Source organism: Priceomyces carsonii (assembly GCF_900007245.1).
Source record: "Priceomyces carsonii strain CBS4050 genome assembly, scaffold: Debaryomyces_carsonii_scaffold_5, whole genome shotgun sequence".
NCBI lineage: Eukaryota > Fungi > Ascomycota > Pichiomycetes > Serinales > Debaryomycetaceae > Priceomyces > Priceomyces carsonii.
Window position 1 is genome coordinate 786,947 of NW_026946678.1, and position 13,458 is coordinate 800,404.

The 13,458-nt window shown below is 37.4% G+C and overlaps 9 protein-coding genes across 9 annotated transcripts in view; 8 read left to right on the forward strand and 1 right to left on the reverse strand.

Annotated features, from left to right (window-relative positions):
- The window catches only part of VAS1 (valine--tRNA ligase), a gene marked incomplete at both ends in the record, with an annotated part of 1,887 nt that extends 1,860 nt beyond the window's left edge, over positions 1-27 (forward strand). Inside the window, one exon of the mRNA XM_062954750.1 lies at positions 1-27. This exon is cut by the window's left edge and continues 1,860 nt beyond it. Coding sequence (XP_062811422.1) covers positions 1-27 — 27 coding nt within the window.
- Positions 28-113: 86 nt separating this feature from the next.
- On the forward strand, positions 114-1,472 carry PRCAT00004736001 (uncharacterized protein; the record flags this gene model as incomplete). The annotated part of the gene is made up of 1 exon (XM_062954751.1): positions 114-1,472. The coding sequence occupies one exon, from the start codon at positions 114-116 to the stop codon at positions 1,470-1,472; it is 1,359 nt and encodes a 452-aa protein (XP_062811423.1).
- Positions 1,473-2,249: 777 nt separating this feature from the next.
- On the forward strand, positions 2,250-2,441 carry PRCAT00004737001 (uncharacterized protein; the record flags this gene model as incomplete). Its single annotated transcript, XM_062954752.1, has 1 exon — positions 2,250-2,441. One exon carries the CDS (start codon positions 2,250-2,252, stop codon positions 2,439-2,441), a length of 192 nt encoding a protein of 63 aa, XP_062811424.1.
- Positions 2,442-2,872: 431 nt separating this feature from the next.
- PRCAT00004738001 (uncharacterized protein) lies at positions 2,873-3,652 on the forward strand (the record flags this gene model as incomplete). The annotated part of the gene is made up of 1 exon (XM_062954753.1): positions 2,873-3,652. The coding sequence occupies one exon, from the start codon at positions 2,873-2,875 to the stop codon at positions 3,650-3,652; it is 780 nt and encodes a 259-aa protein (XP_062811425.1).
- A 60-nt stretch (positions 3,653-3,712) lies between these two features.
- SPF1 (ion-transporting P-type ATPase) lies at positions 3,713-7,351 on the reverse strand (the record flags this gene model as incomplete). The annotated part of the gene is made up of 1 exon (XM_062954755.1): positions 3,713-7,351. The coding sequence occupies one exon, from the start codon at positions 7,349-7,351 to the stop codon at positions 3,713-3,715; it is 3,639 nt and encodes a 1,212-aa protein (XP_062811426.1).
- A 1,322-nt stretch (positions 7,352-8,673) lies between these two features.
- PRCAT00004740001 (uncharacterized protein) lies at positions 8,674-9,186 on the forward strand (the record flags this gene model as incomplete). The annotated part of the gene is made up of 1 exon (XM_062954756.1): positions 8,674-9,186. The coding sequence occupies one exon, from the start codon at positions 8,674-8,676 to the stop codon at positions 9,184-9,186; it is 513 nt and encodes a 170-aa protein (XP_062811427.1).
- A 767-nt stretch (positions 9,187-9,953) lies between these two features.
- GRE2 (Gre2p) lies at positions 9,954-11,012 on the forward strand (the record flags this gene model as incomplete). The annotated part of the gene is made up of 1 exon (XM_062954757.1): positions 9,954-11,012. One exon carries the CDS (start codon positions 9,954-9,956, stop codon positions 11,010-11,012), a length of 1,059 nt encoding a protein of 352 aa, XP_062811428.1.
- Positions 11,013-11,211: 199 nt separating this feature from the next.
- PRCAT00004742001 (Zn(II)2Cys6 transcription factor domain-containing protein) lies at positions 11,212-12,069 on the forward strand (the record flags this gene model as incomplete). Its single annotated transcript, XM_062954758.1, has 1 exon — positions 11,212-12,069. The coding sequence occupies one exon, from the start codon at positions 11,212-11,214 to the stop codon at positions 12,067-12,069; it is 858 nt and encodes a 285-aa protein (XP_062811429.1).
- Positions 12,070-12,221: 152 nt separating this feature from the next.
- On the forward strand, positions 12,222-13,283 carry PRCAT00004743001 (uncharacterized protein; the record flags this gene model as incomplete). The annotated part of the gene is made up of 1 exon (XM_062954759.1): positions 12,222-13,283. The coding sequence occupies one exon, from the start codon at positions 12,222-12,224 to the stop codon at positions 13,281-13,283; it is 1,062 nt and encodes a 353-aa protein (XP_062811430.1).
- Between the last annotated feature and the right edge of the window lie 175 nt (positions 13,284-13,458).

A 13,458-nucleotide genomic window follows, 5' to 3' on the forward strand; every position in this document is an offset into this window, starting at 1 on the left:
AGTTCCCCAATAAGAACATTACATTAGAGCAGGATGAGGATGTTTTGGATACTTGGTTCTCTTCTGGTTTATGGCCATTTTCTACTTTGGGTTGGCCACATAAGACCAAGGACATGGAGATGTTTTATCCTGTCACCATTTTAGAGACTGGATGGGATATTTTGTTCTTCTGGGTTACAAGAATGATCTTGTTGGGTATTAAATTGACTGGAAAGGCTCCTTTCAAAGAAGTCTTTTGTCATTCCTTAGTTCGTGATGCTCAAGGACGTAAAATGTCTAAATCTCTAGGCAATGTTATCGATCCACTTGATGTCATAACTGGAATTCCTTTGCAAGGCTTGCACGATAAGTTGAAAACCGGTAACTTAGATCCTAAGGAATTAGTGAAAGCGACAGAAGGTCAAAAATTGTCTTATCCAAATGGTATTCCAGAGTGTGGAACTGATGCTTTAAGATTTGCTTTATGTGCATACTCTACTGGTGGTAGGGACATCAACTTAGATATTTTGAGAGTCGAGGGGTACCGTAAATTCTGTAACAAGATTTACCAAGCCACAAAATTTGCTTTGGGTAGATTAGGTGACGACTATGTCCCTCCTTCAACATCAGCAAAATCTGGAAATGAATCCTTAGTAGAAAAATGGGTGTTACACAAATTAACGCATGCTTCTAAGGAAGCAGCCGATTGTATTGATAATCGTGAATTTGGTGAATCAACCAACGCTATTTACAGGTTTTGGTTTGATCTTTGTGATGTTTACATAGAGAACTCGAAGACTTTAATTCAAGATGGTACCCCTGAACAGCAGAAGTCTGCAAAAGACACATTATATACCTGTATTGACTCAGCTTTGAAATTGATTCACCCATACATGCCATTCGTCACAGAGGAAATGTTCCAGAGACTTCCACGCAGATCAACAGAAACCGCAGAGACCATATCTAAGACAATGTATCCGCCGTATATCGAAGAGTTTGATGATCCTCAGGCTCATAGTGCTTATGAATTGGTGTTAGAAATCACAAAGGGTGCTAGGTCATTATTGTCGCAATACAATATTTTGAAAAATGGGCAAGTTTATGTTGAGGCTACTGATAAGGGTATATTTAACATCGCTAATCAGCAACAGGACTCAATCGTTTCCTTGATAAAAGGTGTCGAGAAAATTACGGTCGTTGATAACGCAAAGGATGTGCCATCAGGATGTGCATTACAAGTGATTACTCCTGAATGTACCGTTCATGTTTTGGTCAAGGGACATGTTGACTTAGAAGCAGAAATTGCCAAGGTCAACAAGAAGATGAGTAACGTTAAAGAACTTGAATCCAAAGCTAATGAGTCCATAAGTAAGTTCACCGAAAAGACCAACGAACAAGCTAAGGTTTCTACATTTAAGAAGCTCGAGAAATACAAGGCTGAGATTGAAGGTTACGAACAAACTATCTCCATTCTTGAGAACTTGAAACTTTAATGTAGAATCTTCTTTGTATCTAGAATTCTAGTGTATTTAGTTTAACTTAATTCAATTGTTAGAAGCTCCTCTGTATTTCACACCAGTATCTCGTACGTACGTACGTACGTACGTACTCCTCAATGCATCTACGTTTACTGATTTTTCGAACCGTGGCTACCTCTCTATCGCCTTGTCTATCAAATAATAGTAACATCGAACCTCATCTTGGACCTTGCAAGTGTGCCAATATTCAATCAGCTATTCACATGAAGACCTGCACATTGTATAGGGGAATATATAGGAATATTGATATCCTAGTTGGGAACACCATGTGCATGCTATTAAGGGCCACCCCTCACTAGAAATACTGAAACGAGCCACTACGATTCCTGTTATTCCCGCGGTGTTAATGCCACAGTACCCTTAGTATCCTCAGTAATCTTCGGTAAATTCGTGGATCTATAGTCTGGCAGCTGGTGCGGCTCAGCAATTTACCCATCCGGTGTTCGACATGCCCCGTCAATCTAGATTAGAATCTGTCTATTTCAGGTGACATTATCGAATCAATATACACTATTATTGTTTCTGTGTTGGGAGCGAATGCCCCATCGTGGCTGGTATTTGATAAGACGGGACCCATATAATATCAGTAGTTCTATAACCAATTCCAGTTCAACTATTCGGCGTCACTATAAATACCCGTTGGTAGCCTCTCTGGTAGGATATATGCCAGATATTGACTTCAGTATAGTAAAGAATAATCAATTGAAGTTACTTAGTTAATATTTAGTTAAAATGGGTTTAGACGATTTAGTGAACAAGGGAAAGAGTTACGTTACTGACAAGGACGGAAACGTCGACTACAAGCAGTACACTGACGAAGCTAAGGAAGCTTACGATGCCTACAACAAGAAGGAAGGTACTACCACCGAAAAGGCCAAGGCAGCCTACGAATCCTTTGGAAAGAAGGAGGATTCTAAGAAGTGATTTTAGTAGTCCAGATTAGATTTATAGCTTATTATATGAGACGATCATTAAATTTTTGATATAGCGAATTGAAGCTTATTCAATGAGTGTAGTGTTTAAAATATGATTCCAAAGTATTTCTATCAGCAAAGATTGGTATTTGTCAAAAAAAAAGACTAGATATTAGTAGATATTAGTATTTCTTCTGGTATCTGGTATCTGGTATTAGGCTGGGAATTGAGTGTTTTAGATCATTGTATCCTATCCGAGTAACCATCTAACTTATGATTCCATCATTTTTTTCGTAGATTCATACGTTGTTGTATAGTTATTCAAGTTCCTTTACACTTTGCAAGACATTGCTATTTGAATATTTTTGGTTATCTCGATATCGGACATCTTTCTTTTAATAATTAGTATTAAATTATTCACATTTACTGGCTTATAATCCCATGCCAGACAAGGCATATATTTTGAAGTTATATGATACCATTGACAATAGCATAAACTTGTATTTCGCCAGTCATACGGCGAATCCTCCTTTAGAGGTAATATTAGACTCTTGTACCAACTTGTTGAAAAAAAAAGTGACTGTTGATGACTTCCTTAAGCTAATGGCAGTAGATGAAAAAGCCTTTAATCTTACGAGACCAGGGAAGACTGGATCTATTCGCATATCTAAGGCTACGCTACAAAGAGGTCAATTCCTTGCAAGATTGGAACAGAGCAACTTGACTGCCGTGCCTGTTTTAGCAGAATTAGTGAAAGTTACATCTGGAAAGCTGACGAAACTACCCAAGACCAAAATTATAAAGAACGATAGCTCTAAGTTTAAGTTTAAACCTAAAGACGAACGATTGCAGCAAGCCAATCAAAAAGGGCTAACGCTTCTTGATAGAATTAAGTTGAAAGAGATGCTTAAGAGAGAAGCTCAAGACGAAGAAGAACCAGAGACAAAGCACAATAATTTTTTGAAGAGCAAATTAAGATCAGTTTACGACATCATATATCAGACTCATATTCAGCAGAAGCGAAAAGCGTATTCAATTACATCACTTAGCGAAACAATTGGTGATAGTCTATCAAATCCAATCAGCCAAGAAGATATTTTAGATATTTTGAGAATAATAGAAACCCGATTAACCAGTGTTTCTTTGGTGAAAATAAGCAGTGACTTTGTATTAAAAATCAGTAAGCTAGATAGAGAAAGTGATTTGCTTAAGTTAAACTAATGAAGCCATAAGTTTTTAAATAAAAATTCAGAGAAAATTGTCCAATAAATGCGACCTCTATTAGTCCCTAGCAGCTATATCGGCTGGAGCAGACCTCATGAAAAAGTATTTCAATACGTTTTCGACTAGCCAAGTTCCACCTAAATCTAATAAGATACAGCCCGTTAATTTGGTCTTGAATATCTTTGTCATCGGAACAAATTTCATTGCTTCATTTAACTCAGGCATAAATTCGGTGGAGCCTGCTAATGCCAAGGCTGCAACTCCTAATAACCCGTAGTACATACCTTTATTACTAGAAATTCTTTCCCTAAACGGTTCGCCTTGGTAGTTAACGGCAAATGTCGAGACTTGCTGCGCCAACTGCAACAAGAACATACCAGTGTTCAATAACGAAGGAGAAAATTCCTTCTCTAAGTCAATTTGTGGCTCTCTTGGTTCTAAAATATAGATTTCCCGGGTAATGTAAATTAATGTTACAATATGAATTGCAAATTGACCTAAAATGGATCCCATGATATAGATACTGAAAATACCATCTTGAGGTCTTTGCTTAGAGAGCTTCTCTAAGGGACGGCCACGGGAAATCGATAAGAAACAAGCAGATAATAAGATACCTGAAACAGTTGCCTGTCCATCACCAAATTTGATACCCGCTAAGAAAAGAACTGACAATGAGTATGCTGAAATTAAACAATTCAATGCCAAGATCTTATACATCTGCACAGTTGAAACTAAAGCACAACGACCTTGACGGATAATGTGAGTCACTGAAGAGACGTTTGTCAACTTGGAAGTAAAGGGTGCAGCGACAGAGGCATCACCTAATTTCAAGACTGGTACTTCATCTTCACTTTCAGCTTCGCCTAAGGCTCCCATGATTGAATCAGCAAGGCCCGATTGGTTTCCACCTTCAGTTTTGGTGAAAAGAACTTGGCTTCCGCTAGTTTCTGCAACTTCGACTGCAACTTTCATTTCCTTAGTGATAGTGACACCCTTCTTTTCCATTGCTTTCAAATAGTGAGGATTGCTACGTCCTGGTGGGTACAAGTGAGCGATAAGAGCTGGTACCGGTGGTGGTGGTTTACCCCAATTAACAAGAATTTGAGCTTGCTTTTCGTAGATTTTCTTCAGTGCTTCAATCTTCTTATTCTCGGCAATCTTCTTCATTCCTTCTTCAGTACCATTTAAAAGCGCAACTCCTATATGAGCTTGCTTCAAAGCACCGACATCATTAGTACCATCTCCACACATCAAAGTCCTGTAACCAGCGTTTTTCAAAGTAGCCAAAATAAATTCCTTTTGAGGAGGAGACACTCTGGCATAGACCCAAGTATGTTTAATCAAATCTAATATCTGGTAGTGTTCAGATAAGAAATTCAAAGCGTAACCAGTGATACAAATATCATGTTCCTTGAACAATTCGGTGTCAATCTTATCAGTGGACTTAAACGGGATGATCTTAGTATCATGAATATTTCTCCAGACTAAGTCCTCACCGTGAGATATGTCATGATGTTCTTCGGGAGCATCTAAAATTAAAACATCCTTCTCAGTAATTGCAACTTCAGATGCGACATGGCAAGCGGTCAATGGATTATCACCAGTGATCATGATACAGCGATGAGAAGACTCATTCAACATTTTAATGGTTTCAATAGCGTCATCTTTCAACGGACAATGAAAAATAATAAAACCAGCAAATTTCAAATCAGATTCAACGTCTTCCCTCTTGATCTTCGTCACATTGACATTTGTATCAATTGTCTTATAGGCAAGAGCCAAAACACGAGAACCTGATCTTGTGAAAGACTTATAGGTATCTTCATAACTATTTGGAGCATCAGTCAACATTGAACGGATCGTTTCAGGAGCACCTTTAACTGCTACAAAGTTCTTACCCTGCAAGGTGTTGATTGAGGTGATGGCAGATGATCTCTTCAATGACGAAGAGAATTGGAAACGACGCAATATTTTAATCTTTTCAGTTTTACCGTTAGCCTTAGTTCTCTGCACGGTGTCTTTAGCACCTACTTCCCAGTGTGCTGCCTTTAAGGTAGCCTGTTCCATTGAATCACCAACTATTTCACCATCATCCAACTTTACTAAGGCATGGGCAGATCCAAGGACGTAAGACGTAGTCTCTGGTGCATCTTCACAAGTGTACACATGGGTTGAGTCATCATCTTTGAATCCTGCTAAACCCTCAAACACTAAATCTTCAGCCGTCAATGTTCCTGTCTTATCAAAGCAACAGGCATCAATTCTTCCGGCCAAAGGGATTCTAAATGGCTCGGTGCAAAAGACGTGAAACTTAACCAAAGCACTCAAGGATGAGTTGACAGCCATAGTCAATTCCATAGGCAATTCTGGAGGCACAACAGAGGTTATCACAATGATACAATCCAATATTAATTTAGACTGAATCCTACCCATCCTAGTACCTTCTACCCACACATACCAAGAAGCAGCAATAGCGAAAATCAATAAAAAGAAAATGAAGAAAAAAGCTTCCTTATTATCGACAGATACTTTTTCACTGGAAAAGATCATAGTACGAACCAAAGAACCTTGAGAAGTTTCAAATCCAGTCTTAGTAACAACTGCCAAAGCTCCTTCATCTGGGGCCAAAGAAACAGTAGGATTTGTTGGCTTTGTTACTTGCATCACATTGGTACCACCGTGTAAAATCGAATTTTTATCAAAGCCCTCAGCTTGGACAATGTCATCTTTGGGTCTGAGTTTGATCGATTCTTTCAAGAGTGGAGTCGATTCTCCTGTAAGCATTGCTTCGTTAACAATAGCAGAGCCATCTACCAAAATTAGATCACAGGGAATAGCTAACTCTTCGTGAGTTCTTGTAATAGAGACAAGATCAGAAGGTAATAATTCATTCGTTTGTACCTGTTCCCATTTACCATTTCTATGAGCATAAATTGGATAAGGCTTGATACCCATAGTCTGAAATTCAGCCATAGTGTTTCTTCTTTGAAAGACGGTTGTCATTTCAAAAGAGACCAACATAAATAAGGAGAATAAGGAGTAGTACCATTGATCATCCATCAAGTACAAAGAAATACAGAAGACTTGAAAAACAAAGAAAGGTGCAACTGCATGTTCTTTGAAAAGCTCTAAAAACGTAGGAACTGGAATGTCAAAGATATTCTTGCCGTATTCTCTTTCAAGTTTTCCTAAATCACCGCTAAGACCCTTGCTGTATTGATATACAGACAACGGGGGAGGCTGATCAAACAAAAATTCAGGCGGTGAAAATTTCTGTAACTTTTCATTGAACAAGTGCTTACGCTTTTGAAACAGAAAACTGACTTGGCTCTTCCCATCCGGAAACTTCTCTCTTATGATTTTACAAATTTCACCGATACCAGAATTCGCTGCTGGCTCAACTTTGATATACGTAGCTTCTTCGACCTTGTTGGCACTGATGTAGTTAAACTTGGCATTGATATCAAGATTCCAATAAGGCATCAACCATACTAACATATTCAATGACACGATTGTCATAAGATACACAAATGTCCATTCTGGTCCCCTAATATACTCGTCGTATTGATTATAATAAATCTGAAAAAATATCGAGTACAAGATAACGAAAGGCCAAACATACGGCCGACTAAATATAGCCCTAGGATTTAGCAATACAGCATCCTTCACTGAAGGATTTTGAACTAGATCTGACATGTTCAATACTGACGCTCTGAACCAAATATATACTCTCTAAAGTATTTTATCTGATATATCGAAGAAAATCTTAAGTTTTTTTTTTCATAATTTCCGTAAATCGATCTCACGCCTATGTGGCAAAACGGCTCTCGGTCTAGTTTTACGATAAAAATCAGATAAAACAGAAGAATGTCTCTACAAGTAAAACAGTTTATGGAAATTAACCATTCTAAGCTCTATATCATTACATGATCTCGTCAAGTATGCGGTGACAGTTTTCTGGGTCTCCAATGGACATTTTTTGAGAAATTACAGCAGATTCCTTCTCAAAGTAGACGGCTTATATAACGTGTATGTTTTGGGTTTCTCTCACCACAGATCAAATATCAAAGGCTCCAATGGATGGTTTAATTCCAATGAAACCTTTTGGAAGTCACGAGAGCTGTTAGAGTCATGTTATTGACGTAGATTGTTTTTTCTGTTTTCAAAATTCCAAAAATAGGGAGAAAAAGGCTTGTAAATGGACAAATTTTTTATACAAACCAGAGAAAATATAGGTGTTTGCCAATTGATGGCGTTAAAAAAGTCCTTTTCCTAGGTAGCTTATGTAGATATCAAGCAAAGTATTCACATATGAGCATCCTTGCTCTGACAAACTTGACTATTCGGTGAAAGAAGTGAATGGAGCTTCAAGAGTACTTTTAGCTTTCGTGTGCCACTGAAACCGATATTCGTTCCTTGATACATGAGGAGAAAAAAAAAGGAGTTGAACAGTCAAACAGACTATTTTTGCTAAGATGGGAAGGCGATGCGATGTTCTTCTAAGGTTTCCATTTACTAATATCAATAGAATTATGCCCTATCCTTAGCAAAGTCCATGATAAATAAGTATTCAATTTTCTGAGTGGAATTATTATACTTTGCAGCACTGTTTCATGGTGTTTTTTGCAGCACTCTCTTACTGTAATTACTTATAAGGCTGATCTTCTACACGTTGTGACAGTAGAGTTTTATTAGTGTTTCCTCGTAAATAGCCTGATATTTCAAGACCAACAACCTTCTATCTCTCACATCATTTAAAAATGGAAGATCTTTCAAATCAAGTTGCAGATGATGTTACCGTGATTGTGCCAGACGGGTTAGAAGGACCGCGAGAGGTTACTGAATGGTTCACTGAAAAAGGTGTGGACGTGGCAAAACTGTTTTATTTCAAAACAAAAATAGAAGGGAGCGAGAATGAACTTAAGATCTCTAAAAGATTCCTTGGACAAGTTGAACAAGGTTTCAATGAAGTAGAACTTGGAAGTAGCCCACAAGTTAAGCGTCTTAGGACATCAACTATGGATATAAAAGAAAATGTTCAAAGAATCAACGGTCATCTTACACTATCTTCGGAGGGGCGTTATAGAGGAACAGCTCCTGTCGATTTGGGTAATGATGCATTAAATCATTTGATGGCATTGATTAATCAGCGGTTCGATAACATGGAGAGAGCAACAGCTGAGAAGTTCGATAACATGAATCAAGAAATCCGCTACTTAGTGAGGCAACAAAATAGTTCCTCAGCGAGAGCAGAGAACAAATTCAAGGGCCGTGGGGGAGAAATTGAGTCGCCGTCGGCTTACAAAGACATAGCTAACAAAGATAATAAGCTCCCTATTGATGAAGGTCTTGAAAGGTTGCACTCCATGGACCAAATAAATTCTATGACAGGGCCAACAGTCAATAATTATTTAAGATTTTATGATATCGCGACTAGTGGTCAAGTTCAAGAAAGAAAAAAGAGGTTATTGCAGTTCGTTGGTGTCAATGTTTCTACTGAAGTGAGAGAAACATTTGGATCAGGTATTTAGGTCCCTAACTTTATATCCTAGTTCAAATTATAGAAGAATTAATCTTTCGTATCTTTAATAGCTAAATATAAGCCTGTTAGTTTCTTTAATCTTCCCCTTAAGGTGCAAAGGTTACACTCATGAGAGCTTCTGGTGCCTAGATAGCCAGTCACTTTTGGTCTAGAGTGGTCTAGATAGGGTCTTTTCGTGGAGATTTCAAGAAATGGATATCTCAACAGCTCAAAATTATCTTCAAGTTTGTAATATCGCTTCCTATTTGTGAACATGAATTAAAGTGCATCAGTGATACCTCTGAAAGCAAAATTGCAGCCACCACAAGCATCAATTTTAAGGTTCCAGTGTATTCCCAATCGATAAATCACTGGCTTTAATGTTCGAAGAACTCCTAAGCTTTTTGACAATACAATCTATTTCAAAATGGCAGTAGTGAGAAAGCTCAAACTGGCGTTGCCTGAGTACATAGTGGAAAACCCGTTGAGAATCCAGATGATATGACCTTACAGGGCACTCTCTAAGAAATATTTAATTCCGTTAAAAATAGTAATAGCATCAATGCCAAATAGTAAAACAATACTTTTGTGTTATATTATATGCAGGCCATCTCCATCATACCCGAGTTTTAAGTGATTATCGAGAAAATCCATAAAGTCCGTTGCCATAAGGAACAAAACGTGCATTTTCCTTACTCCGACATATCTCCTGCAAAATACAAATAATATAAATTGTGACCTTAACCTCAGAAATTCATAACATGAACAGAAAGAATTATGTCTCAAACTGTCTTAGTCACTGGGGGAACCGGCTATGTTGGTAGCCATTGTATTTTGCAATTGCTTGAAAATGGATTTACAGTTCGCACGACAGTGCGCAACGAAGATAAAGGTGAGGCTTTAGTTAAAGCTCTTGACAAAATAGTGTCTAAGAGTGACAACAAGAGCCCGAATAAGCTTACTATCTTCAGGGCCAATTTAGATCTGGATGAAGGATGGAATGACGCAATTTCTGGTTGTACTTTTGTACTTCACGTTGCGTCACCCTTTTCGGATGTTGCTACTCTATCGAAGGAGATAGCGATCGAGACTGCAAAAAATGGTGCTTTAAGAGTTTTAAAGTTGGCCCACAAACATAAAGTTAAGCGTGTCGTTCTTACAAGTAGCGCAGGAACGGTAACATTTGGTCACAAGGAGCAAAAGCTACTAGATGATGACTCCTGGTCCGTTTCGGAAAATATTGACTCTATCTACATTCTCTCAAAAATTGCATCAGAAAAAGCTTGCTGGGACTTTATCTCTTCAGAGGAAAATAAGAGGTCACAGCCCGCCTTAGAATTAAGTGTTCTCAATCCAGCTTTTATTTTAGGACCCTGTATTCCAGGATACGGTGTTGCTTCTACATCTATCACCATAATTAAAGCAATTATTGATGGCACATTATCTAGAGGAGCCTTTAAAGTGTACTTTTCGACCGTCGACGTTAGAGATGTTGCCAAGATTCATATTCAGGCAATGACAAATTCAAAAGCAAAAGACAATCGCTTTCTTTTGTGCTCATATCTGAACGCTGTCTCTTTGATGAATATTGCAGATACATTCAGATTTAAAATACCCGCTGAATTTAATAAAAATATTCCTAACAGGGAGATTCCCTATTGGATTTTTTGGCTTTTGTCTGTTTTCTCTCCAAGATTGAGATTGTTGCTTGCTTCAACAACCAAGAGATTCATAACTTCAAAGAAAGCACAGCTGACGTTCAATTGGGAGCCCATCTCGACCGAAAAAAGCGTAATTGATACAAGTGAATATGTAGTTAGAACCTATGATATATAATATGATGTATGTTTTACTGAAACTTGTTTCGACGGAATGACAAGTCTAGTAAGCAATACTTTGCCATTTAAGCTTTTAAACAACAGACAATAATAGCAATCCTTGGCACGTGATTACACTCTTATCATTTGTAACACAAAAGTGATAGGATTGTAAGTAGTTATCTTGAACTGTTCTTCCAAGACTAATATGGGTATTGATGGCATCAATTTCTAATCCACACACTCGAAAGACTCGAAGGAGAGTATCAAAATCATGTTTCTTGTGTAGAAAGAGAAAGTTGAAATGTGATCGAAACCTACCTTGTCAAAATTGTTTTGAAAGTAAGAAGACTGAGCTTTGTATTTACGAGAGGCAATTGCTGAAAAACGATCATACCTTGAGTGCTTCTGAGGCAGAGACTCTTGCTTTGTCGGAGGAGTTGAAATCCAGCAAAGAGAAGATAAATAATTTGACAAGTTTGGTACAACTATTTTCCAAAGACACGTCAGAAAGGGCCAAAAGAATTGATGCTCAAGTAAATGATAATGACCTAAAGTTAGATCTTTATGAAAACTTTGATTTAATGACATACGAAAAAGGTGACTACGTTCGTATGGGACTGACATCAATGATGTCACTTATTTTAAATGATACATATTGGGGCACCTTATTTGTTGAATATTTAGGTTCACGGTTTCCACAAACTCGAGCTCCCGAATCTGATGATATAAAGAATAGTGACCAACTAAAAGAAATTAATATTGCTTCAGAAGTGGAAAGGGCCCGTAAAATATTTCCGAAGGTCTCGCTTGTTGTTCCTTTAGTGGATTGTTTTTTCAAGTACGGAGCTTCAAGTGCCTCAATTCTTGACAAAGATAGCTTTCTTCTAGAAATAGGAAAAATATTAAGTCCAGACGAAAGCATCAAGTTTAATCTTAAAAAGAGGAAACACTACGTACTTCTAGCAGAACTTCTCGTAATCTTAAGAAGTGCTTTTGTCTCATTGCCACAAACCAATGAGAAAGGCAGTCTTTCAATTGTAAATTTTCCAAATGGACAACAATTTGAAAGCTAGATATCCCATGTGATTTTTTTGATATTGCTTCCAAAATTATCAGGGGTTTAGAGGTTTCAGATCCATTGAGCTTGGAAGTGGCTCGAGCCAATTTGCTTCTTATCACTTACAAAAGATACTGCCCTGAAGGGTTTAATGAAGGATTTATTTTGATGAAACTAACCACTATTATCCAGGTAATGAGATATCGTGGTGCAGTCGCGGAGTGCAATAATTTTAAGGGTTTTAAGAATAGGTCAGAGATATTTTATTGGAAAAAATTTTGGATTACAGTGTTGTTTTTAAGCTCTTCTTTATGCTTCGATGCTGGGATGACTACTTTGGTTTCGAAGGAGGAGCTTGAAATTCTGCTTAACCTTGAAGGTGATCGATCAACTATCAATGAAGTATCTTCAATAAGATTACTCTCTTTGAAAATATATACAATAAAGGTAACGAATTCATTAATACAGATGTCACAGAAGCTGGAGGTGAAAGCTTCACTAAAGGCTGTCTACAACTTGATAGATGACTATAATTTTCTATTGCGGAGTATGAGGACTTTCGAGGAATTATTAGATGGATCTTATGATGTCAATGAACAGATAGAGGAGTTCAGACTCCGTGCTGATATATTAGTCAAGCTTTTTTTAACTCATTTTAAACTTTCATTGATTTTGAAAGATGAGGCTGACAAAGCCTTAAAGATAGAGCATGATATGCTGGCTTTTGTGCATGGCTTGACCATTCTTAAATTGGGATTAGAGCTATCGACTAGGACTGATGACTCTGTCTTACGGTGTTCTGTGGCATCGTCTATTCTCCATGCGTTGCTTAAAAGCATATTCATTATAGTGTCAATATATTTCAGAATCTATGATGGCATAATCTCTGGATTAGACTTGATGAATTTCATTCAGAAGTCAACGTGTTCTTCTTTGATCTTTTGGCTCGGAGTGAGTTCAGAGGTCATGAATGAGAATCAGATCATCACTTTGTTGAATGAAAAGTTATGGAGAATATACATAGAGTTGGGTAAAAAAGAATCTGATTACTATTGCAGAAAAACTCACTATATGATGAAAGTATATATTATTCCGTATATTGTTCGGAAATACGACTTTTCTATTTTTCAACAAGAAGAAATGACACTTAACCTACCTATCTCACCATTGAGTTTTGATTTTGTACAAGCTGACTTTCCACTTCTTTGGGACGATTACTTTGGAGGCTGAGTAATATGACATGGATATCTATGATGAGTTTACGTATTAATGCAAATGCTGTTTAAGGAATAATGTTGAATTATAAGGTCTATCAGTAATGTTTGTTTTTGTTGTAACCTAGAAGCATAAGCCACTAAAAAACACACTAGATACAAGAATAGTCTTTGTAAATATGTTTTTAATG